We start from the raw sequence: 27,027 nt of genomic DNA on the forward strand, positions 1-27,027 counted from the left end.
TGTATAAATTAATAATAATTGAAATGTAAATATATATATATATATATATATTAAAATATAAATAATCAAATTTATAAAAAAAAAATTTAAATTATATATCAAAATATAAATACTCAAATTTATAAAAATAATAATTAAAAATATATATCAAAATATAAATAATTTAGTTTATACAAATAATAATTTAAATATATTTAAAAAAATAAATTTAAATAGTAACAATGTTAGTTTAAGAATGAATGAACAAACTAAGTTAGTTTTCAAACAATAATGTTAGTTTGGGAAACCATCCTCTCTAACTACTCTATCAAAATTGACTAATATTGCAATCATTAAATGTTTTGGATTTGTTTAATCCATATAATCTTGTTACCTTACAATTAAATTATTCAATTTATTTATTAAATAATTTTAATTATAAATTTTATAAAATTAAAATATGTAAAAATCATTTTAATACCTTAACTTAAATAATTCATTTTCTCACGTTTAAATTCATAAAATGAAATTTATTCAAAATAACACCAAATTAAAAAGACATCCAAGTTTAGGATTATATATATTTAAGTTAAAAGGGATAATAAAAAAAATATAATTTTAATTAAAAAAATAAATAGTTGTTAATAATAACACAATTTTATATCCATGGATCATTTTAAAAAAAGTAAAATAAAAATAACACATTTTTATCTTTTATTTCACTTTTACAATTAAATTAACATTAATTATTATCATTATTTAGACTGAGAAGAGTCATATATAAGTTTTCTCCTCTCTTTATCTTACAGTGGATGTCATCCACCTGCTGTCACATTGACAAAATTGATTATTTGAAATTATTGAAATGTGAGGGCGTCCCTAGCTAGCTGTAATCGGTAAATGAACTTGTTGGGTAGCTTCAAATTCAATAATGTTTTTGGTAGAATTTATATTTTATGTCGAAGTCTCGTCGTTTTGATTTTGCTTTGAGTTGAACATTAGATGCGCCATAAATATATTATCTAATCAAATAAGTCCACAGCATTAGTTAATTTGCAAATCTAAACAGGCCAGATCTAGAAGTAAATGATGATTGTGACCATAGGTTCGTAACAATGTCATGCATATGAGGATATTACGGCTCAACTTGAAAGTCGTAAAATAAAGATGTCACAATATTTTATCGTTCTCTTTAGATTGAAGACCTTGCCTCAATTATACATTTTCTTCAAAATATCTTACAGCACAAATAATGATATAATATTGGTTATTTAACTTTTTGAATATGTATGTTCAAGAAGAAGAAATTATGACTATGAGGAAGGTGAAAAAATAAATTTGACAATTCATGTAAGCATAATGGAAATGAATCAAACCAAATCTAAAGAAATTGAAAAAAAAAATCCTACTCAACCAGATAAAAACAAAATTTAATTGTTTTTTTTTTCTAAAAAGAATTAACACGTGAAAAAATATTGCTTAAGTTTAAAAATTAGTTTGAAACTAAATGCACTAAAACTTCATTTGTTTATTTATGAATATATTATGATTAATGTAATCATAACTCATGGAAGATTGATTATGATTATACAATTCATATTTCTTCTAATACATTAAAGTATACAAAACCTAAGGAAGTTGAGAATTGAAAAATGCATCTTCTTGGATATATATATATATATATATATATATATATATATATATATATTTGGAGAGTAGAATGATTTCACATGTAAAAATCATTCACACATACAATATTGTTTTAAGTTCAAACTTTATTTTGCATTTAAAAAGACATTTTATATTCCAAATTTCTGAAAGAATTTGATTTCAGTTTCATAACACGCACTATTGAGTTTTTCACTTAATGAATTTTAACTTTAGTTTATCTCATTAATTTAAAATGTTGATAATGTAATGAGTCGTTCCGAGGAAGACTTCTCAGCGAAAGATATTGAATTGAGGTGCCCAAGCAAAAAAAAAATGTATTCTTTTTTTTTTCTTTCTTTTTTTTGAATTTAGTAGTTATATTTTATATTTTATTAAATAAATATAATAAGTTTGTATTTATTTTTTTAATAAAAATAACATAATTTAGTTGACTAAATGATATGTTAACACATAACTTTGTTGGTGCTATTAATTTTATTTTATTTTTAATTTGGGTGCCCTTGTGAGAGGGTTTTTAGGCCCGTCGAGCTAGAATTTACCTTAGGGCCGCCTTGGTGATCGACGTGCGATCACACCAGTTTTTTTTTTCTGTTTTATGGAATGTTTGTCTACTCACTCGTTTCTATGCATCTTTCATCTCTTAGAGACAAAAAAAAATAAATAGGGTAATGTTTCAAAAATATAAAGAAGGTTTGATCTAAATATTTTGAAGAGAGAATTAACTGCATTCATTAAGCATTTTTATTGATTCACCATCTTGTTTTTATTTTTAATCCAAAAGTAATAAAATGAAGAAATTTGGAGCAAGTGTTCTGTTAAGAGAATGTAATGACTTCAACTACTTAGTTTGTTACCTTAATCATCATCAGTTCAAAAAGAATCACTACCATAGAGACTTAAATCGGGGGTAGGGGCGGATGAAGCCAAGTGGATCAAGGCAGTGGATTGTGAATCCACCACGCGCGGGTTCGGTCTCCGTCGTTTGCCCATCAATAAATGGACCATTTGTTACGGGGACACAAGACAAACCTAGAATACACTTTTTCTGCAAGTCATCTTGAGGCTTTCAAACGCATCCAAGCAATTGGTATCCGATTTCAAGATAGAAAGCATAGAGTTGTGTCGCCTACTTGCTTCAAGTACAAATGGAATGGCCTTTCATTCCATTCATTCTATTCAGTTTTTAAGATCTCACTAATAAGCCCCCCTTATTTTTACTAAACCATGGGGCAACTAGTTTACCGGACAAATTGAGTTGTCGTGACGATACCTTTCTTAGTGGAAGATTGGAAAAGACTTAATTATTATACCTCTTTATTTTGGGATGAATGTTGTGAAATACTCTCTTAGTGTATGTTTGAATAAATGAAATTAGAATTGAAATTGAAATTGACAATAAAATTCTAATTCAATTACTAATATTTTTTTTTATAACATATTACAAATTAAGAGACAAACTGTGTTTGAGATAAAGTCTCAAATTATAACTAAATTGTAAGAAAAGTCAAATTTTTAGTTAAAAATGAATAAAAAAAATTGACAACTGTTGCCTTTCTTATCTGTACAAGCTTTCCGCAATAAATCTAGAGAAATTAACTTTATGAAGATCATCATTGAATTAACACTTAAATCAGTCCTTCAACTATGTCAAATTTGAAATTATGCCTCCAACTATTTATTTTAATATATATCTCCCTTAAACTGTTAATCTTCTTTTACATGAACTATAAAAAAAAATGAAGTCTTTCAAATATTTTAGTCATGTAATTTTTTTTTTGATTTGTAAACACTTTTAATAATTTTTATAACTTAAACAAGTGTTTACTCATAAATAATAAATAAAATAATCTAATGTTGATGTGAGTTTGAACCAAACAAAATATATAATTATTAATATCAACAGTTTCATATTTTAAGTATTTATTTAGAAAAATAAAAGTTTATGGATATATGTTAAAATTAACTAATATCTTGAGGTGCTTTAAGTATATATGTAGCTCTCTTTTGTTATAAATAGAATATAATTCCATCATTTCATAACTCAATAAAACAATCCCTTTGTTCTTTCCATGTTTTTATTCCACTTAATTCCTCCACTAGCTAGAGAAGAAAATCAAGAAAAATTTCATTTGAGATGTTCAAGCTAAGCAGTGAGATTCTTCATGTGTTCCTCCTAGACTGCCAAGTAATTATGTTTTAACTATTTCCTTTGATTTTCGAAATGTTGCTATTTTCATGACTTAATATTCAACTTTTCTTAATATTCGAATAAGATACATTTAATTGTTTCATCATATCATTCTGATTTATTTTGACTTATTCGATTTATTCGCTAAACATTCAATATAATTGATTTTGATATTTTATAAACGGATAACCTATCTTAAAACTTACTTAAACTAGGTAAGCTAAATTAATTAGCTAATATTAACTATATTTATGCATTAGCTAAATCACATTTATCTTTTATTTTTAATAAAATTAATTATTTATCATATTTTCCTTTAATTTTATGTAGTGTATATTTATTTTTTTAAATAATAATATAAAATTTTAATAGATGATATAATTTTAATTATCACAGCTTATACTTTGAAGATAGAGATTTCAAATTAGATTCATTTGATTCTGAAATGCAGATTTTTCAGGTAAGAAAAGAGGATTAACCAAACCAAGAAGAAGATGGGTGGTCTATGGAGTCAGGAATCTTGTGTTTTTGATGTTGAAAATTTAATGGATCTTTCAACTTGTGCAAACCATACAATTCTCCTCTGTTTTGACCTATTTCTCATCATCATCTTCTTCTTATTCCTTCTGATTCACAAGACATCATCAAAATCTGTCAACTATTACAATAAGATCACTCATTTTCATGGCTTTTCAAGTTGGCAAATTGCATCCGCCAGTTATAACTCTGCATTAGGCCTGTCATATCTCTGTTTTAGCCTTTGGTTAAAGAACACCACTTCTTTACATGAATGGTTACCAGTTTTGTTGCATGGAGCAATTTGGTTGTCAATTGGGTTAAGTTTGAGTCTTAAAGGAAGAAGTTTTCTTGGTTCTTCATCAATATGGATATTGTCTACACTTATCTTCATCTTTTCTGGCTTTGTTTTCGGTTTATCGCTGTTTGCTGCAACTTTGATTGAACATTTCTCATTAAAGATAACTCTAGATCTTCTATTCCTCCCTGGAGCTGCATTATTGTTGATTTGTACCTTTAAGTGTCACAAACACGAAGAAATCGAGAATTATGACATTCTTTCGAACGGCGAGACAACTCAGAATGATGATGTTGGTTCCTTTTCATTTTCTGGATCTGGATTTTTCAGCAAAATGACATTTTGGTGGTTGAATCCACTTATGAGGAAAGGAAGGGAGAAAACCATTGAGGAAGAAGATATACCAAAATTACGTGAACAAGATAAAGCAGATATATGCTACTTGTTGTTTATAGAGCAACTAAGAAAGCAGAAAAGAGGCTCGATTTTAATGGCGATAGTCAGTTGCTTCTGGAAAGAAATTCTCGTGTCTGGATTCTTCGCATTCCTAAAGATTATCACTTTGTCTTCTGGTCCTTTGCTCCTTAATTCTTTCATTAAGGTAGCTGAAGGAAAACAGAGTTTTGAACATGAAGGTTATTTCTTGGCTATAACTCTGTTTTTTGCGAAAATACTTGAATCCTTATCACAAAGACAATGGTATTTTCGAACAAGACTTATTGGTATGAAAGTAAGGTCCTTGCTTACGGCTGCTATTTATAAGAAACAGTTAAGACTATCAAATTCCGCCAAGAAAATGCATTCAGCCGGTGAGATAATGAATTATGTAACTGTAGATGCTTATCGAATTGGAGAGTTCCCTTTTTGGTTTCATCAGATATGGACAACAAGTCTTCAGTTATGTTTAGCTCTTATAATCTTATACAATGCAATTGGTTTAGCTACAATTGCATCATTGTCTGTAATTCTTATAACCGTCGGTTGTAATGCTCCAATGGCGAAATTACAACATGGGTATCAATCTAAACTCATGTCGGCTCAAGATGAGCGGTTAAAGGCTAGCTCGGAGGCATTAGTTAACATGAAAGTGTTGAAACTTTATGCATGGGGAAGTCATTTCAAAAGGGTTATTGAAAAACTAAGGGAAGTTGAGTATAAATGGTTATCAGCAGTTCAAATCCATAAATCTTATAATTTGTTTATTTTTTGGTCATCCCCTGTTCTTGTATCGGCTGCGACATTTGGTTCGTGTTATCTTTTACATGTGCCTTTAAATGCAAGTAATGTTTTTACATTTGTGGCTACATTGAGGATTGTTCAGGATCCTATCACTCTTATTCCTGATGTGATTGGAGTTGTTATTCAAGCTAAAGTCGCATTTGCTCGGATTGTGAAGTTTCTTGAAGAGTCTGAACTTGGAAATGAGAATTGTTGTCGAAATAAGGTCGGAGGAGAGGAGTTTAGCGTTTTTATTAAGGCGGATAGTATATCATGGGAGACGGTTGCTTTAAAGCCGACGTTGAGAAATGTTGATTTGGAAGTTAGACCGGGTGAGAAGGTGGCGATATGTGGCGAAGTTGGCTCGGGAAAATCTACATTACTTGCAGCAATTCTTGGTGAAGTTTCGAATGTCCAAGGAAGTGTAAGTCCTTTCTATTATGATCTTGTTTTTCTTTCTTTTATTTTGAAGGATAATTATTAGATAAGACTAGATATAAATATAAATAAGGTTTATTATTAGTAGGTTGTCTATATGCTAGTATTTAAAAACACAAAGTTACACTTAAACAATTAGTTCTATAAAAAAAAAAAAAGTAAAAATAACTAAACTCTAAGGATGTCTACATTATTTGAATGAAGCTTGATATATTTTGTGTTAATTAACTTACTCTATTATCTATTATTTTATATTTTATATGTGATTTTTCAATAATTAGTTTCCAATAATATTTTTTTAAATGTCTTCATCTAATATATTTGTAAAAATCAGGTCAAATGTAAGAGTCATGTCTAAAATCATGTCTAAAGTCATGATGAATTTAAGATAGAGTTTAATATCTTAGAAATGAATAACTCATTTTGATATTTGATTAAAACCTAACTGAGATGATTATTTATATTGGTTTTTTGGGATTTTAAACATTTTTTAACGATTACAAGACACAAAGATAACTTGATTCTCTTTAACCGTAATTGATGTAAAGATCTCATCTTGTCTCTATTTGTGTTATAACATCATTGTATCAAAGTTTCATCTTTTTTCATCGTTTTAGAAGAAAAATAAAATAGTTAAGATAGGGCTTAAAATAAGTTGCTTGAAAAAGTCTGAAAAATAAAGAAATTGATTATTTGTTTTCTAGATTGATTTGCAATACCATATTGTTATTAAGTTCCACAATTCAACTTAACTTTTTTTTTTTATATTTATGGATTTCTTTGTTTAGAATGAATGTGGATTATGAATATACCAGTCTTTAGACATAACAATGATGTTGTGTGCAGGTTCAAGTACATGGAAGTATTGCATATGTTTCTCAATCAGCATGGATCCAAACAGGAACAATCAAAGAAAACATCATCTTCGGTTCTTCATTCGACAGTCAAAGGTATCAAGAAACATTAGAAACATGTTCCTTAATGAAAGATCTCGAGTTACTAGACTACGGAGATCTCACAGAAATAGGTGAAAGAGGCGTTAACCTTAGCGGTGGACAAAAACAACGGATTCAACTTGCCCGTTCCTTGTATCAAAACGCTGACGTATATCTACTAGACGATCCCTTCAGTGCAGTTGATGCTCATACCGCCTCAAGCTTGTTCAATGTAAACAAAAGAAGATCATAAATTTCTTCATTTGAAAAAAAAAAACTTAACTTGATATGTTGTTTGTAGGAATATGTGATAAAGGCACTTTCAAAGAAGACAGTGTTACTTGTCACCCACCAAGTTGATTTCCTCCCCGCATTCGATTCAGTCATTGTAAGTTACAAATAAACTATAATATTTGTCTTGGATAACATCTCAATTATGGTATTTTTGTTATTTTGACAGCTGATGTCTGATGGAGAAATACAACATGCTGCACCATATAACCAATTGCTAGCTTCTAGTAAAGAATTTAAGGATCTGGTGAATGCCCACAAAGAAACTGCGGGCTCAGAGAGACCGGCAGACACGATTAAGAATAAGGTTGCGGGTTCAGGAAAAGAGGAGATAAGCGAGTTGAAAATGAAGTTATCGAGTGGAGTTGAAGAACAGTTGATTAAACGAGAAGAAAGGGAAGTTGGAGATACAGGTTTAAGGCCATACTTGATATACTTGAATCAGAATAAGGGATACTTGTTCTTCTTCATTGGAGTCCTTTGCCATCTTACATTTGTGATTGGACAAATTCTTCAGAATTTGTGGATGGCTTCTAATGTTGAGAATCCAAATGTTACCATACCATGGCTTATTTCAGTTTATCTATTCATAGGAATTACATCAACTGTCTTTGTGTTTATTAGATGTATTTCAAACGTTTATTTGGGAATGCGTTCTTCAAAATCCTTGTTCTCGCGGTTACTAAACTCGCTTTTTCGTGCTCCTATGTCGTTTTACGACTCCACCCCATTGGGAAGGATCCTTAGTCGGGTGAGACTCCTCATTTGTTTGTTTATTTATCATTTATATGAAAGAAATAACTAACTTTTATTTGTTGTGTTATCAGGTGTCTTCTGATTTGAGTATTATCGATCTTGATTTGCCATTCAGTTATTCATTAAGTGTTTATGCGACTATAAACGCGTACTCTAACCTCATTGTGCTCGCTTCCATTACTTGGCAAGTCCTTTTCGTGTCGGTTCCTATGATTTATATAGCCATCCGGTTACAGGTAACATTTTTTGTAATTGAAATGAATTATGAAAAATAAATGTAATTTAATTTATTTATTTTGGTTTTGATTCTATAGAAATACTACTATTCTTCTGCGAAAGAATTGATGCAAATTAACGGGACAACCAAGTCTGTTGTGGCAAATCACCTTTCGGAATCCATTGCTGGAGCGATGACAATAAGAGCTTTTAAGGAGGAAGAACGTTTTTTTGCCAAGAATCTCCAACTTATCGATATGAACGCGAGCCCGTTCTTTCATAGTTTCGCGGCTAATGAGTGGTTGATTCAACGTCTCGAAATACTTAGTGCAACTGTCCTCTCTGCATCGGCTCTTTGCTTAGCTCTGCTTCCTCGAGGAACTTTTACTTCTGGTTAGTAACTAGTTTTTAAGAAGAAAATGTCCCCATATTTGATTCTCACTAAAAACGTTATTACAATTTAAAATTACACGTTGCAGGAATGATTGGAATGGCTCTATCATATGGTCTATCATTAAATATGTCCCTTATTTTCTCAATTCAGTTACAATGCACTCTTGCAAATTATATTGTCTCAATTGAAAGACTAAATCAGTATATGTATATACCAAGTGAGGCTTCAGAAATAGTGGAAGAAGCTAGACCTCCACTCAATTGGCCATCTGTGGGTAAAGTAGAGATTCAAGATTTACAGGTAATTTTTTTTTTTTATCATATCTCAATATCTAGTATAATTTAGATTGTATTTCAGTCTTAAATTGAAAGGTTAAAGTCAAATGTTCAATTACATTGATTAATATGTGAGTGGGTGTGATTAAGGGTGGACTCTGAATTCGAACCGAAAACATTTGATTCACCTGTTATAAAATTGGATGTAAAGTCTTGATTAAATAATATCGACGTACAATGGTATATAGGGTATATTCAAATAACTTAACCAATCTAATTTGCACTCATAATATATTAATTAATGTTAACGGTTCACAAAGAAATTTTACATTAAACTATGTTGAATTAAAAATTTTGCTTAATAAAATAATTTGTTTGAAATTGATGTTATACATATTAATATATTTTATTTGATTTTTTTAATTAGTTGTTTTAAAATTAGTTTAAAATAGGTGGACGATGAATTATTGGATATATAAGGTTGAATATTCAAACAAGTGTAATTTTACCAATAATCATCCTGATACAGGGTAAAATATAGAGTTTTAATCTAGTATGAATAAATTTAAATTTATCTAAAAATTCAACCCAACTTGAAACCCAATCTGAGTGTGATGCCCGGAAAAAAATGGTCTATAAAAAAGTAATTTAGAAGCTTTGCGAGTCACTATTAATTGTCTCTATAATGTTTAATATTTATTTGTTTGATTTTTCTCTGCTGGCGGTATATTGGTGTTGGTATGATTAAACGACTATATATTAAATAATATTATTACTTCGGTCTTTCTTTTAATAATAGATAAGATATAGGACCGATGCACCATTAGTCCTACGAGGAATTAGTTGCACATTTAAAGGCGGGCACAAAATAGGTATTGTTGGTCGAACCGGAAGTGGAAAGACAACATTGATCGGTGCCTTATTTCGCCTAGTAGAACCGGTTGGGGGCAAGATTATAGTAGACGGTATTGACATAACAACTATTGGACTAAATGATTTGAGATCACGGGTTGGCATTATACCGCAAGATCCAACTCTTTTTACTGGAACCGTCCGATACAATCTCGACCCGATGTCCCAACACACTGACCATGAAATATGGGAGGCAAGAAAGCAAACAACCAAACAAGGCCTTATCTTATCTTATCTTATCTTATTTATTTTTCATTTCTCTTCTTTACAAACATTTACAAAAATTGTCTACTTCAACAGGTTCTTGGAAAGTGTCAATTAGAGGAGGTTGTGCATGAGAAAGAACATGGTCTAGATTCCTTAGGTGGGATTTTGTCAACTTGTTTCAAATTTTCAAATATTGTTTGGTTTTTGTACACCATTAATTGTGACAATATTGATCATTAGTTGTTGAGGATGGTTCAAATTGGAGTATGGGACAGAGGCAGTTATTCTGCCTCGGTAGAGCTCTTCTAAGAAAGAGCAAGATCTTGGTTCTCGACGAAGCAACTGCTTCTATCGATAATGCAATCGATTTGATTCTACAAAAGACTATTAGAACCGAATTCGCAGAATGCACTGTGATAACCGTGGCTCATAGAATACCGACGGTGATGGATTGCACAATGGTTTTGGCAATGAGTGATGGTGAGAATAAGCAAAATTCATATATATGTTTACACAATCCACTATTCTATTTGGTTTAATTTGATTTGATTTGGATTTTGCAGGAAAGGTGGTGGAATTTGATGAACCAATTAAGTTAATGAATAATGAAGACTCATTGTTTGGGAAGCTTGTGAAGGAGTATTGGTCACATTACCATTCTGCTGATTCTCATTAAAGATATTTTAAAATGTATGTATCATGTATGCAATAAAGAAAGTTATTTAAAAATGTTTTGTATTACAAGATAATGATTTGTTTTTTTTTTCTTATAATCTGTATTTCTTTATTTTTTTAAGTAGGTTAAGTAATTTTTGTATTTTTTTAGTCCTAGTAGAATGTTATGTATTCTTATTTTGTAAGTCATGACTTTCCATTCAGTTATTAAATTATAGCCGGAATTTTAAAATTAGAGGCAAAAATTTCATTCATTCTCCATTAATGGGGAGTTAGTCGAAACAATGGAGATGATTTTTCCAGGTTTGGCCATAGTTTTTCAGTGATGGATGGATATCACTTGGATTCATATTATAATGTTATAAAACTAAATTATTAAATAGGGCTTTGTTGGGAATTTAGGATTTTGGGCATAGGGTTATACAAAATGATGGTAAGTATATATTTAAATAAGATAGTTAAACACTACAAATTTAAGTACCAATTTATAAAATTTAAATAATTATTTTAATTTATTTTTGAATAAAAAAAGGTCAAAATAATTAACTAATGACCCAATTTAATTAAAACAATTAATTAAACTAATTATTGTAATAGTTAAAGTTTAAATTTAATTATGAAAAATAGTCAAATTAAAAAAATAAAATTATTTAGGATAAATGTTATATCCAGTTATCTTAAAATAATTTAAACAAAAAATTAAGAGATTATAAAAAATAAATTAGGACCCCAAAATTATTTTTTTAATGTTAAAATATACAAAAAAAAAAAAAAAAAAAAAAAGTTTTAAAATATTTTCCATATTTATTTTAATATTTTGTGTATTTAAAAAGATAAAAAACGAAGTTTAAGGGTGAAAGAAAAAACAATTTCAAACAACCTCTTAAAGTTTTAAAATAAAAATAAAATTGTAATCGGGTTTAGCCGAAATTCTGTGAAAATCCTACATCCGAAACCACAACCATCAGATGGACGTTGGATTTCATCCAACGCCCAAGGAGCGCCCGCGTAGCCCGTTATAGCCGAGGAAGCGCGCGTCCGAGATGCACCAGATTAACTAACTGGACGTTAATGTCATCCATCAAAATACAACGGCGCTTGACGGAACGATGTTAGAACGCCAAAACGCGCCCGGAACAACATCGTTTTGAGTGCCACCATCGTCTTCATCGCGACGCTAGAGAAGATAATATCAAAGACCCGTCTTTGATTTATTGGCTGATAATCCACCTTTCGACTAATTCAAAAGCTAAAATGATCACCCTACTCCGGTGATCATTTATGCTAATTCCATAGGGGTGATTCATTCATATATCTTCAAGTGGTCGGAAGAACAACCAAAACGTCATTAATGGTTTTTGGCTGATTCAGCACACTTGAAGGCTCCACCGACTCAGGGATGCTATAAATATTTCCCCTAAGTCATTCTGAAACCAAGGAACCCACTCTCCAGCTTCAAATCGAAGAAAATAAAATTTTTGTCATTAAAGCTTCAAGCTTTTGGATTTTTCAAATTTTATGTTTGAGGCCTGAAAGTCTTGATCTGAGCATTTCAAAAGCTTTCCTAAAGATCAAGGAGTGTTCTTCCATCCTTGGTAAGGTTCCAGTCATCCTCTAATTCATATTTACAGTTTAAATTTGAAATTTTTATATTTCAAATTGCATAAGCTTGTATGCTTGTTGTTTATGGTGTTTTATAGTTGGAAATCGATCTTATGATCATTTACAAACTTTCTAGATAGATTAGAAACAATCAATCAACCTAAAACAGAAAAAACTCAAATTTAAATTTTAAAAATAAAAAAATGGGCTTACCATTCTTGGGCCAATTCTCTTGAATCACAACCAAGAAAGCATCCCAGCATGATTGTAATCATGTTGGACAACTATTTGGATCATATTTGATCCATCCCGATCATTTTTGATCAAAATCAAAATTTTTAAAATAATTGAAATTTTTGACTTCTTGATTTGATTAAAACGAACAACCAGTGTTCTTCTTTTGGTACCAATCAAGTATATATGACATAAGTAAGTTATTGTGTAGCTCCTTTCTTCTCAAAACAACTTTAAATCAAAAATCAAATTTTTGAACACAAACTATTTTGAATGATTTGATCATCATCTAGGTTGATTGATATGTTGAGATGATGATCAACATGTTTTTGGGAGCTTTATTAATTTTTCCAAGCCTTTGGGTTAAAAAAATCCAAGCTAAAAGAAAAAATTAAAATAACGACACTTTGACATTATTGAGGACCGAGAGGTCCAACCGACAATCATCGGTCCGGACCGAGACCTAGGACCAAGAATTTCAACAGGACCAAGAGATCTGACTGATGTTCTTGAGCTAGGACCAAGAGGTCCGACCGAGGTTCTTGAGATAGGACCGAGGACCCCTGGACTCAAGACAGACATCCTCCACCCAAGACCAAGAGGTCAAACCTAGGACCAAGGAATCTCGATCCTGACCGAGACTTCTTGAACCTAAGACCGATGAACTTAGCCCATATATAACCCAATATCGGTGGATTTATACACCTAGTCCGATGATCTCAGCCAAGGACCGAGAGTCCTTAGCACCTAGACCGAGGGACTTTGGTACTCCGACTGAAGATCCTGATCCTCGACTAAGAGGCTCCTTGACCTAGATCGAGGGTTTTTAGACCCCGACCCACAAAAACAAAAGCAAGGTCTAGGGCTTTGATCCTAAGGCCTGTTTGGTTCCACTTTTCAAAATCCAAAATTATTTTTTTAATTTTGGGATTTCAAATTATTTTCTAAAAATCCTGGAAAAATAGAAAATATTTTTAGAATATTTCCACAAAAATATTTCGATAAAGGCTTGTTTGAGATTTATGTTTAACCCTAATTCTTTTTAAAAATGACTAATGTTTTTCAGGTATTTAAAATATCCCAAAATATTTAAAATACATTTTCTAATTTTTCAGGATTTTTAGAAAATAATATGGAGTCCCAAAATCACAAAAATAATTTTAGATTTTGAAAAGTGGAACAAAACAGGCCTTAGGACCAGAATCCTAAGATCGGGGTTCATTTTTATCGGTCGGGGTCCAGAGACCTTCAGTCTAGGCTCAAGAGCTTTCGGTCTGAGTACCGAATTTCATCGGTCGATGTGCTAAGGACTCTCGGTCCATCTTGCATTCATATTCCATTAGCAGTGGTTGGTTAGTCGCTGGAATTTTTTATTTCCTATGAAACTAAAGGTTGATTACTTCCTCAAGTTGTACCCGTGTAGTTTGGTTGATATCCTCTTCGAAGTCTTTGTAGAGAGAGATTTATTCTTAAGCTTTTTGATCAGTAGGACGGGGGTTAATGGGAGTGAACATAATTGGGATTGCTTGGTAAAGAAAATGAGGAGAAGAAGGTATGTTCTAGGATGTAGACATAATTTATTGATTAACTAAAGAAGCTGTGATCAATGTGAGTTGCTCTGTTACATGTTGCAAAGTTTCCTTCATTTCTCTAAATTCGGCCGCTAAAATCGATTCAAGTACGGAAAGTTCTTCGGCCATCCATTGGAGTATAAAACGTCTAGATTTTAGATCTCTCTTTCTAGGGCCGTGTCGGCTAGTCATAGTCGTGGACTATTGCGGAGAGAAAGATGTGAGAGTTTGCAGATTTAACAAAGTACAAATACAATTCATATGTATATAAAATGAATCATAGAGAATGAGCATCTCTTTTTATGATTTGATTAAACAAACGTAGAATTGTTGTATTCACACACTCTCTTAGTTTGTTACAGACATGACTCTCTTGTTGATATTTTACAGAGAGAGTCTAAAAGGGAAAAAGTATTTGACGGAGGTCATAGGCTTTAGGTCCAACTATAGCCTTTTCAAACACTAGCATCTTCTTCCACTTTATTTTCCTAGACCTCCTCGTATTGTTGGAGAATGAGATTCAGGTACTTCATTCTCTTTGATAGGGCGTTCATTTGGAATGCTCCATGCCATTTTTCTAGATATCTTACATAGGCCATGCGATCGATTGGCCTGTCCACAACAAAAGCAGATTCGATGAAGCTGTAGCCGAAATTCTTGAATAATCTATGTGTATAATAGTAAGTAACCCATTCTAGACCAGTAAGCATGATTAGCGGCTTGTCATCCATCATGAAAGTTATTTTCTTGATGGGATACTGAAAGGATCGGTGGCACCAATAGAGACGGGGGTCTAACTATTGATGACAACTTCTAGCAAAAACAATTTGATAGAAATTCTGTTAGGGATTTATATCACTTTCTATTCTTCACAAACCCTTGAAACTCTTGATACGATTCAAGTGCGGAAACGTTTGCTCAAGTTTGAAGCTAAGAACCAATGAAAGAGAAGAGGACAAAATGTAAAAGACACAGCAGGTTGTTTATGGATGTTCGGAGCAAACTCTCCAACGTCACCCCTTCTTCCAACCACCGGAAGGATTCATTATACTTTTATTTGAATCAAATACAGTTTCAGTAGTAGCTAATTGTTGAACAGAACAGACTCTGTTCAACTTACAGTAAGTTTAAGAATATCACTTAGTTAGACAATATTTTGATTCTATCTCTCTTTTGATATACAAACTCACTAAGCAAGTAAAAAATTCGTAAGATAGCGTGTAAGTGCGGCTGCTCATCCGTCGTCCTTGAATTTAAATAGAAGACAGGTACCAACGGTCGAATCTTCTGCATTGAAACGTGGCAAACACCCATTGGAAAGCCTCCATAGTACACGAGTACAACAGACTATGTGCACAAAGATCATGGTCGTACCAATCTGGTAGTGCGCCGGATATTCTTCTGGAATTGTCCTACAAGTAACAAGTAGTGGAAAGAATATTTACTTACGTTGCATTCATTCATTGGATGCAACTGACTGTCGTACTGATCTGCACGGATAAGTGGAGCAGGAGTAGCGTACAACTAGTTGATCGTGGGTAGACTGATGCTGACTTCAAGCAACTGCTGAAGCAATGCATTAGATGTGCTCCATTAGACTGCCAAGTCTAATAAAGTTAGACGCCCGCGTCTAATAGCTGGATCCATTAGACCGCCAAGTCTAATAGATTTAGACGACACATCTAACTACGGGTCACTTTAGACTAGTCTGAAGGAGTTAGACTCCATACATCTAACTTTCAACTGTTAGACTGCACATCTAACTACGTATCTGTTAGACTGTACGTCTAACTACGTATCTGTTAGACTGCACGTCTAATTACGTATCTGTTAGACTGCACGTCTAACTACGTATCTGTTAGACTGCATGTCTAACTACGTATCTATTAGACTACACGTCTAACTACGTATCTGTTAGACTACACGTCTAACTACGTATCTGTTAGACTGCATGTCTAACTACGTATCTATTAGACTACACGTCTAACTACGTATCTGTTAGACTACACGTCTAACTACGTATCTGTTAGACTGCACGTCTAACTACGTATCTGTTAGACTGCACGTCTTACTACGTATCTATTAGACTACACGTCTAACTACGTATCTATTAGACTACACGTCTAACTACGTATCTGTTAGACTGCACATCTAACTAGCAGCGCGTCTAACAACCAACACGTCTAATAAACCTATTTCAAGCTAAGTCTAACTTAGCATGTTTTGATGCACCTGCACACAAACAATTTAGACGGATTAGTTTCATTCTTATTTAAGTTTTACACAAGTTCATCATCAAAATACCGTTAGTCAAAATAATTTGACCCAACAATTTTCTCCTTTTTTATGATGTTAGAACTTAAATAAAATATTATAAATGTATAAGTACAGTAGAAAATTCATATCGCAATAGATAGTAAAAGACTATTCAGATATTTCATAGCAACATATAGATATAATTTGATCCATAACATCAGGAATATTTTTCAAAAATATTCAAAGACAACAATATTCAAAAACATCAAGATATTTCCTTCCCCCTGTGTCTAAGGCTAATCTTTTCTCTTTCCCCCTTTTTAACATCATTAGGGGAAGAAAACCTAGTGTGCCCTTTTCAGCTAGATATGTTGCTCGGTTTCTTCTCTTCAACCTGAGCCTACCTACCCGTAGAACATAGTCGAGAACCTTTTGGTTGTTCAGGACTTTGGAAGGATTGAAGTGAAAGCCGTGGCCGGCTTCAGAGAGGAGACAACAGAGGAACGTGCTGAGAGGAGCATCGTATCCATAAATCTTCTTATGAGAGGAAATTATGTTTACTAGATTGTTGAAGAGAATTTCGACCAATTGATGGCTACACCTCTTGTGATGGCCACCATTATTTCAAAAACTTTGTTGCAGTAGATGTAGGACGAATATTTAACAAGAATGAATTTGAGATTATGTTGTTGAGTAGGGCATACTCAACCTTCAGACAAGAACTCTTTCCGTGAGAGGCGACTGGAAAGAAATGCCCTTCAAACGATTGATCCGAGAAAGCAAATTTCATCTCAGACAAGATTTCATTAGAAGAGGGAGGGAACTCGTAGATTCCTTCAGTTGGAAGCTAGAAGAACATGGCAAATGTTTCCTCCGAGAAACAAACGCTTTTGCCAAGAATGGTTGCACGAATGTACTCTTTATGATGAAATCTGGCAGTTTCAAAGAATTCACGAACCGCCTGTTCATGAAAGATGCAGTGGGTACGCAAAAATATCTTTAGCCCATAAGCTTTTAGAGATTCAAACATTGAAACCATTTATAGAATCACCAAGGTGGATACAGACTTAAAATCTATTTGAAGAGATTTTGGAGAAAGAGAAGACATTTTATCAAGATGAAGGAAAGATCTTAGAGATTCGAAGTTTCACATAAGGATTTCTTAGAGAGAGATTCGGGAATCCAGAAATGAGATACTCAATCCTTTGAGTATGACCGTTTATTAAATACAGGAAAGTTAACGTGTGACAATTAACTTGATGATTATATGAACCGTCAAAAACTTAAGAAACCTATTCCCAAGAGACGCAACTATCATTTAATATTAATCATGAAAAAGTGCTATTAATGTTAGACGTGCAGTGAAAAGTCATCAAAAATTTTAGTCACTCTTTAAATATTGAAAGACACTTGTCTTTAATCCATTTGTGAAGTGACTGTTTTATTTTTGGCGGGAAAAGTATATGGACATATACGATGGCAATGGACATTTGTCCCAATAGCCAGAAGATGAACAGTCTAATTACATAAGTAGTTAGACGTCTAATTTACTTTCAACATTCTTTACTTCTAATTTGGATATACGTCTATTAGACGTCAACGTCTAATCACGTTTGTCTTATAGACGTCAAAAGTCTATTAGACTTTGAACGTCTAATTACGCATATACACCACGTGCAACACATGTGTTTGGTTAGATGTGAGCATCCTATTGCTCCTGTCTTATAAACGTATAAACATCTATTAGACGTAGGCGTCTAACCGCACAGGTTATTAACCAAGACATGAATCCAAATGAAGATAAAAACTGCTTGAGCAAACTCACGTATAAGTAGTTGTGCTTCTTAAATTACTGATCCATTGGACGTATTGAGACCTCTGTCTACTTGTCTGTTCAGTAATGTTTGAACAGTAGGTTCCCCCTCAGTTCATGCATATAATAAAATCAGTCAAGATCAACAAATCCTAATATATTTCTAAAGTGAGAAAATATTCTCGGATAGAGGCTTCGTAAAGATGTTTGCAGTTTGTTGATCTGTTAGGATGTATTCAAGACGAATCTACTTCTGACTGACATGCTCTCGGATGAAGTGGTGTCTGATTTCGATGTGCTTTGTCCGAGAATGCAGAATTAGATTGTAGGTGATAGATATGGCACTTGTGTTGTCGAAGAAAATTGGAGATTCTTCTGTCTCAATCCCATAGTCCCTTAGCTGTTGTTGAACCCACAAAAGCTGAGAACAACAACTACTTGCAGCAAAATACTTTGCTTCAGCTGTAGACATGACAACCGATGTCTGCTTCTTGCTGAACCACGAGATTAGACGATCTCCAAGGAACTGACAGGTTCCACTCGTGTTTTTCCTATCTATTTTTCACCATGCATAGTCTGCATCTGAGAAGCTAGTTAAATTGAAACTACAATCCTTCGGATACCACAGTCCCAAAGTTTGAGTTCCCTTCAGATATTTAAGAATGCATTTAGAATTAGTAAAGTGAGAGAGTTTCGGATTAGCCTAGAATATTCCATAGACACCCACAACAAATTGAATGTCTGGCCTGTTGGCAGTGAGATAAAGTAGGGATCCGATAAGACCTCTATAGGTAGTGATGTCTACATTCTGTCCACCATCATCTTTGTCTAGCTTGCTGGAGGAGCTCATTGGAGTAGCTGCAGCAGAGTAGTTCTCCATCCCAAACTTCTTCAGCAGCTCTTTGATGTATTTGACTTGATTGATGAATGTTCCTTTTTCAAGCTAACGAACTTGAAGGCCGAGGAAGAAGTTTAATTCTCCCATCATGCTCATTTCAAATATATCATGCATCAACTTGGCAAATTTCTCACACAATTTGGGGTTAGTTGATCCAAATATAATGTAATCAACATATACTTGAACAAGTAGGATATGAGAATCTTTAGTAAATCTAAACAGTGTCTTATCAATAGTTCCAATAACGAAATCACGAGCAAACAAAATTTTTGTCAATGTATCATACCAAGCTCTAGGAGCTTGTTTCAAACCATATAAATCTTTATCAAGTATAAAAACATGGTTTGGTAAAGTGTGATCTACAAAACCGGGTGGTTGCTCAACATAAACATCTTCATTTAGCTTACCATTTAAAAATACACTTTTCACGTCCATTTGAAAAACTTTAAAATTCTTAAATGATGCATAAGCTAGGAAGATTATAATTGCCTCAAGTCTAGCTACAGGTGCAAAAGACTCATCAAAGTCGATGCCTTCCTCTTGTCTGTATCCTTGAGAAACCAATCTGGCTTTGTTTCTAATAACTAGGCCATCTTCACTAAGCTTGTTTTTAAAGACCCATCTAGTTCCAATAACTAATTGATTAGTTGGTCTTGGAATTAGATGCCACACTTTATTTCTCACAAATTGGTTTAACTCTTTCTGCATAACATTGATCCAATCTGGATCAAGAACTCCTTCACCAATTTTCTTTGGTTCAATTAGAGAAATAAAGGCAAAATTGGTCATCTCATCCATCAATTGACGTCTTGTCCTACGAGGAGAGTTAGGATTTCCGATGATCAATTATGGTGGATGATTTTTGTTCCATCTGAAGTTGGGACCTAAAGGATTGGTCATCTGACTAGATGGCTCCGCGTTGTCCGAACTCTCAACATCTTGTTGAACAGGAGTTTGAACGTCTAGTTGGTTCTCAACCGGATTAGCCACAAGATAAGACAATGAAATCCGTTTAGCCAGAGCTTCATCGTCACACACAGATTCAAGACTTGTCGCTTCTAATTTGTTAACAAGGTCGATGTGATCAATATAATTACTTTCAACAGATTCATCAAAAACAACATGTAGGGACTCCTCAACGGATTGAGTTCTGCTGTTAAATACTCTGTAAGCCTTGCTTACTGAGGAATATCTCAGCATGAATCCAGCATCTACTTTAGCATCAAAAGCTGTCAGATAATCCTTCCCATTGTTATGGATAAAACATTTACACCCGAATACCTTAAAGTAAGACACTGTATAATTTTTTCCGTAAAACAGTTCATAGGGTGTTTTATCAAAACGTTTGTTGATTATTGACCGATTTTGTGTGTAGAAAGATGTGTTATGGCTTCTGATAAGAATCTCTGAGGAACATCTAATTCAGCAAGCATATATCTCACTACTTCCTTCAGTGTCCTCACTCTCCTCTCAGCAATGTCATTCTGCTGTGGAGTTCTGGCACTAGACAACTCATGTCTAATACCAGACTCCTCGAGATAAGAGGATAGGCATCTGTTGGTGAACTCAGATCCCTAATCACTTCTAATGCAAACAATACTTAAAGATTTCTGGTTCAGAATTCTTCTAAAGATTTTAATCAAATTTTCAGCAGTTTTATCCTTTGATTGTAAAAATGCTACTCATGTAAATCGTGAAAAATCATCAATAACAATTAGGGTAAATCTCATTCCTCCTAGGCTCTTTACAAGAATTGGACCAAATAGATCCATGTGTAACAGTTCTAAGCAGCGGCTGAATTGAGATTTCCCTTTACTTTTGAAGGATGATCTGTCCTGTTTGCCTAACTGGCAGGCAGGACAAACCTTGTCCTTAGAAAATAGTAGTTTAGGCAAACCTAACACTAAATTATTCGAAAAAAGTTGTTGATGGTTTTAAAATTCAGATGATTTAACCTTTTATGCCATGACCATTTTTGGTCATTCTTGGCAATCTTGCACATAGGATCAGATGTTTTATTTTTCCAGTTCATTTTATAAGAATTTGCTACCCTACTTCCAGTTAATAAAGTATTACCGTGTTGATCCTTAACTAGGAATGCACGAGTTTGAAAATCAACTGACAAACCGTTATCACATAGTTGACTAATACTAATCAAGTTATAACAAGATTGTCAACAAGTAAGACATCATTAATAGTTAGATTACCATGGATAATCTTACCCTTACCATGGTCTTACCTTTCTTGTTGTCACCAAAAGTGATCTTAAGACCTGAGCAATCTGCTATATCAGTAAGAAGTCGTCTGTTTCCTGTCATGTGTCTGGAACAACCGTTGTCCATATACCAAATAGAGTCCTCCAGGAAATCACTCACATGTACCTACACAAAACAAAATTTACAATCGTTTGGTACCCACATTCACTTGGGTCCTCGGTCAATCAGTCCCTTAGAAATCCATATTTGAGTTATTTTGATGGATTTCCCATTTTGTGTTGTGATTAATGCGTATGATTTTGACATATCAGATGCCTTCCTGCTAGCCTCTAATCCCTTAGCTTTTGAAGATGATTTTTTTATAAAAATCCTTGACTTCTTGTTAGGTGTTAGATTTCCAGACTTGCTGGCTGCATTTAACTTAATTTTCAGCCAGCTAACAGTCGGCGGAACATAAGTTATTTCATTCATCAAAGCTAACTCCTCATGGATTGAATCAGTTTCAGTATCATTTAGACATCATTTGACAAAACTTATTGGCTTAAGCTTGTCAATTGTTGAGCTTAACTTCTTATAGGGCTGGTTTGGGTCATTGTTATCAAATCCTAAACCGGATTTGGATCTAGTAGGTTTCAACAGACTAATGTGATATTTGAAAGTTTCTCTAGACCTTGTCCAAGCACTAACAATATAGTTTTTTACCTTTTGTTTTCAGAAGAAAGAGTTTGAATATGTTCCTTGAGCATCTCATTCTTAGATGAGATCTCGACCACTTTTTTTCAAAAACATTTGATTCAGATATTTTGTATGAAGAAGAAATATTGGTCTCATATTTTGCTTTCATTTCATAAAAAGAATATGATAACTTCTTGTAGTCAATGGCCATGTCATTGAGTGCAGTAGTTAATTCATCGGTATATTCTTGTGGGGAAAGATCATTTACCTTGGATTGATCATCTGCCATCAAGCATGTGACGGCTTCTGTATCCTCTTCAATAGGTGAATCCTCTGAATCATTATCGGCCCATTTGGACTTATTTTTAGCACACATGAAAACTTTCTGATCTTTCTGGTTCTTCTTAGTTTGGACGGTACAACCATAAATTTGAATCAGCTTCTCCCAAATATCTTTAGCAGAGGAGCAGGATTTGATCTCGCAGAATATATTCATGTTGATTGATATATATAGGATATCTTTGGCAATGTTATCCAATTTATTTGTCATCTTATCTTCCGTTGTCCACTCACATCTTGGCTTTGCAATCTTTATGAGACCGTTCGTAATGACACTCCACATATCACAATCAAGAGCAGCCAAGTGAGCTTGCATTCTCATCATCCAATAATCGTAATTTTCTTTCGAAAGCAAAGGGATCTCATTGATGATAGACATGATTCAGGTTCTGTAATGCTTTAGAATAGAAAACAGGGCTTTGATACCAATTGAAAGGATCAGTGTCACCAATAGAGACGGAGTCTAACTATTGATGACAACTTCTAGCAAAAACGATTTGATAGAAATCCTGTTAGGGATTTATATCACTTTCTATTCTTTACAAACCCTTGCAAACTCTTGAAGCGATTCAAGTGCGGAAATGTTTGCTCAGGTTTGAAGTTAAGAACCAATGAAAGAGAAGATGACAAAATGTAAAAGATACAACATGTTTTTTATGGATATTCAGAGAAAACTCTCCTACCTCACCCCTTCTTCCAACCACTAGAATGATTCACTATAATTTTCTTTGAATCAAATACAGTTTCAGTGTTAGGTAACTGTTGAACAGAACAGACTCTGTTCAACTAATAGTATGTTTAAGAATATCACTCAGCTAGACAATGTTTTGATTATATCTCTCTTTTGATGTACAAACTCAGTAAGCAAGTAAGCAATTCGTAAGATAGCGTGTAAGTGCGGCTGCTCATCCGTTGTCCTTGAAGATCTTTAAATAGAAGATAAGTACTAACGGTCGAATCTTCTGCATTGAAACGTGGAAAAAACCCATTGGAAAGCCTCAATAGTACACGAGTACAACAGACTCTATGCACAAATATCGTGGTCATACCAATCTGGTAGTGCGTCGGATATTCTTCTGGAATTGTCCTACAAGGAACAAGTAGTGGAAAGAATATTTACTTACGTGACATTCATTCATTGGATTCAACTGGCTGTCGTACTGATCTGCACGGATAAGTGGAGTAGGAGTAGCGTACAGCTAGTTGATCGTGGATAGACTGATGTTGACTTCAAGCAACTGCTGAAGCAAGACCTTAGACAAGCTCCATTAGACTACCAAATCTAATGAACTTAGACGTCCGCGTCTAATAGCTGGATCCATTAGACCATCAAGTCTAATAGAGTTAGATGGCACGTCTAACTACGGGTCACTTCAGACTAGACTGAAGGAGTTAGACTCAATGCATCTAACTTTCAACTGTTAGACTGCACGTCTAACTATGTATCTGTTAGATTGCACGTCTAACTACGTATCTGTTAGACTACACTTCTAACTACGTATCTTTTAGACTACACGTCTAACTACGTATCTGTTAGACTGCACGTTTAACTACATATTTGTTAGACTGCATGTCTAACTACGTATTTGTTAGACTACACGTCTAACTACGTATCTGTTAGATTGCACATCTAACTAGAAGCGCGTCTAACAACCAACACGTCTAATAAACCTATTTCAAGCTAAGTCTAACTTAGCATGTTTTGATGCACCTACATACAAAAAATTTAGACGAATTAGTTTTATTCCTATTTAATTTTTACACAAGTTCATCATCAAAATATCGTTAGTCAAAATAATTTGACCAAATAGATACCATGGGAGAATGTCCCAGATTTTTTCATTGCTCTGTACCGGAGGTCCAAACAAGGATTCCTTCATTCTTCAATATTAGATAGAAGGGAAGATTATGCCATTGGGCAAAACTGGCGGTAAGCGCTTGAGTTTGTCAAGAAGGCATATGTAGAGGATTAAGGGAGAACTCCTTTTACTCATGGTAGAAGATAGACATGAGTTATTTAGGCCCATTAGCGTTTCGTAAAAATAAAACCAAAGGGATATTTGTTGTCTCTCCACATTTGGTGTGCTACCTCGATGATTCTCGATGAGGATTTACTGTTTGCTGGTGTTAGAAAGAAATGAGCTAATAGAAAAAAATTGTTGTCCGTCATAAAAATACCCCGAAATTCCTCTATAGTTGGGCACATAAACCTTTTGACGAGGAAATAAGCTTGTTTGACAAGGTTCCAACTTCGTTGCATTTCCATCATAAAGGTGGAATTTACTTTGAAATTTATGAACCTCATGATAGGAATGATGCTATAAGATCGATAATTTCATTCATTTATGTGAAAGTTATCAATCCAGGGAACCAGCGCGACATTCGTCAACATGAACATCGTCTATGACTGTAAATTCAAAACATTTAAAAATATGCGTTTATTTTAAAAGAAAGGAACATGCTCAAAATGCTCACTTAGATTATACATGCATACACATAATACATATATAATAGTCACATAAGGAGTTGTAGTGACGAGGTATTTTGGTTGTCTAGGCACGAAAAACAATTGGCTTTGTGATAGTAACTAGGTTTTTTTGTTCTAAGAGTGGAATGATAAGAGAGTTTTATACATCGATAGTGAAAGGGATAAACTTCTTCCATAAACCAGGGAATATCTACTCAATTGGGAATTTACCCCACCTTTACAATGTCTGCGTCATATCAAATGACTCATCGCCAAAGGGTGGGGTCGATCCCGAGTATTCTCATTTTTTCTCTCGCAACATCACTCGGTTTGTAACAAGTTGTCATTCCACATTGACAATCTTTACACATAGGTGTAGAAGTACCGATCCCAGTCGAGTACTTTTTTGAAGAGGGTGATGCACCCTTTTACACATAAAGGCTATAAAATATGGATAAAACTTAGGCGTCTGTTAAGGTGTTGTACCTTGTAAGACAAGCCTATTACGTGTGAAAACGTGATACAAATGTTTCAAAAGCCAAGTTTATGTTTTCGAATTAAACCTTTAGTCCCAATAAAGTGGCCAAAAAGTTATAACCCTTAGAAAAAACCCCCTTTGGAGCGGATCCCTAGTGAAAAGCTCGAGGTTCGAGAAGTTCAACCATAGTTTGTGTGTTAGGAATTTTCTTTTAAAATAAAACATTATTTTTAAAATGTATCATTAATTCCTAACAGCTCTTTGAAATTAATTGAAAATAATTAATTCTAGAGTTCAATTTTAAATAATCTGGGAATTTATGATAATCAAATCTCAGTTTGATTTTTTTAAAAATTCTCTAGTTTAAATTAATTAAACATAATTAATTTAAAAGATTGTTTATTTTGAAATAGTGTCGTCAATTGATTTTTTTGAAAAATCAATATAAGTTTGCATACGTATATAAATGCATTAACTAGAGTTTCTTTTAGTTCGTAGTTTGGTGATACTCGGAAAAGGGCTTTCACACATCATCCTTCACATCCGTTTTAAAAACGGTCTCTACTTATAAAGTTGGATATTAAAAATCGGTTGTATAATATTTTTATTTTAACCCGTTATTCTTCTAGTCCTAGTCATACTTCTAGGTTTTAACATTATTTAAAATATTGAAACAACAATATTTAAAATATAGGTACATGTTACGGATGATAACTAGTGTGGAAATACTTGATAAATATTAGTCATTTTTTGAAGGCATTAGTGTTTAGAAATAAATTCCAAACGAGCCTTTGTTGAAATACTTTTGTGAAAATATCCCAAAAATATTTAAAATGCATTTTCTAATTTTTCGGAATTTTAAGAAAATGATTTGGAGTCCCAAAATCACAAAAATAATTTTGGATTTGAGAAGTGGAACCAAACAGGCCTAAGGACCTAAATAATAAGGTTGAGGTTCTTTTTTATTAGTCGGGATCCAGAGACCCCCGAGATGAGTGCGTGAGCTCTCGGTCTGTGAACCGAAGTTCCTCGATCGAGGTTCTAAGGACCTTCGGTCCTTGGCTAATCTTACCAGTCTAGGAGTAAAAACATATCGGTACTAGACTATTCTAGGGCAAGGTTTCTCGGTCGGGATGTATAAACCTCTCGGTTTGGGGCTAGCTCTAGGCTAAGTTCCTCAGTTAGGGGCTCAGGAGCTCTTGGTCTCAAGCTTGGGATGCTAGGTCCCATTGTTAGACCTCTTAGTCCTGGGTCTTGTGATTCTCGGTCCTGGACTCAAACCTCTCGGTCCTAGGGTTAGACTTATCGGTCATGGTTCTCAGGAGTCTCGGTCCCAGACTCAAACCTCTCGGTCCAAGGTGAGAATCCTCAATCAGATCCCTCGGTCCTAGCTCAAGAACATCGGTCTTAGGTCTCGATCCTAACTATGGAATATTGGTCCTCGGTCTTAGGTCTCGGTTCTAGCTCGATTTTCTCGGTCTTTGGTCTCGGTCCTAGGCTCACAAGCCT

The 27,027-nt window shown here is 33.6% G+C and overlaps 1 protein-coding gene across 1 annotated transcript; it reads left to right on the forward strand.

Annotated features, from left to right (window-relative positions):
- The first annotated feature begins 4,285 nt into the window (after positions 1-4,285).
- On the forward strand, positions 4,286-11,024 carry LOC124919966 (ABC transporter C family member 10-like). The gene is made up of 11 exons (XM_047460338.1): positions 4,286-6,294; positions 7,155-7,475; positions 7,545-7,631; positions 7,704-8,285; positions 8,362-8,526; positions 8,605-8,899; positions 8,986-9,200; positions 9,975-10,280; positions 10,388-10,451; positions 10,535-10,774; positions 10,858-11,024. Exons 1-11 carry the CDS (start codon positions 4,333-4,335, stop codon positions 10,968-10,970), a joined length of 4,350 nt encoding a protein of 1,449 aa, XP_047316294.1. The 5' UTR covers positions 4,286-4,332; the 3' UTR covers positions 10,971-11,024.
- The last annotated feature ends 16,003 nt before the right edge of the window (positions 11,025-27,027 follow it).

Source organism: Impatiens glandulifera, chromosome 1 (assembly GCF_907164915.1).
Source record: "Impatiens glandulifera chromosome 1, dImpGla2.1, whole genome shotgun sequence".
Lineage (NCBI taxonomy): Eukaryota > Viridiplantae > Streptophyta > Magnoliopsida > Ericales > Balsaminaceae > Impatiens > Impatiens glandulifera.

Excerpts from the sequence above, each read along its gene's own strand:
- LOC124919966 (XM_047460338.1), top strand. The coding sequence starts at position 4,333 with ATGGGTGGTCTATGGAGTCAGGAATCTTGTGTTTTTGATGTTGAAAAT. Across the intron at positions 7,476-7,544 it reads CCGCCTCAAGCTTGTTCAAT|GAATATGTGATAAAGGCACT; the intron begins GTAAACAAAAGA and ends TGTTGTTTGTAG. Across the intron at positions 9,201-9,974 it reads TAGAGATTCAAGATTTACAG|ATAAGATATAGGACCGATGC; the intron begins GTAATTTTTTTT and ends TTTTAATAATAG.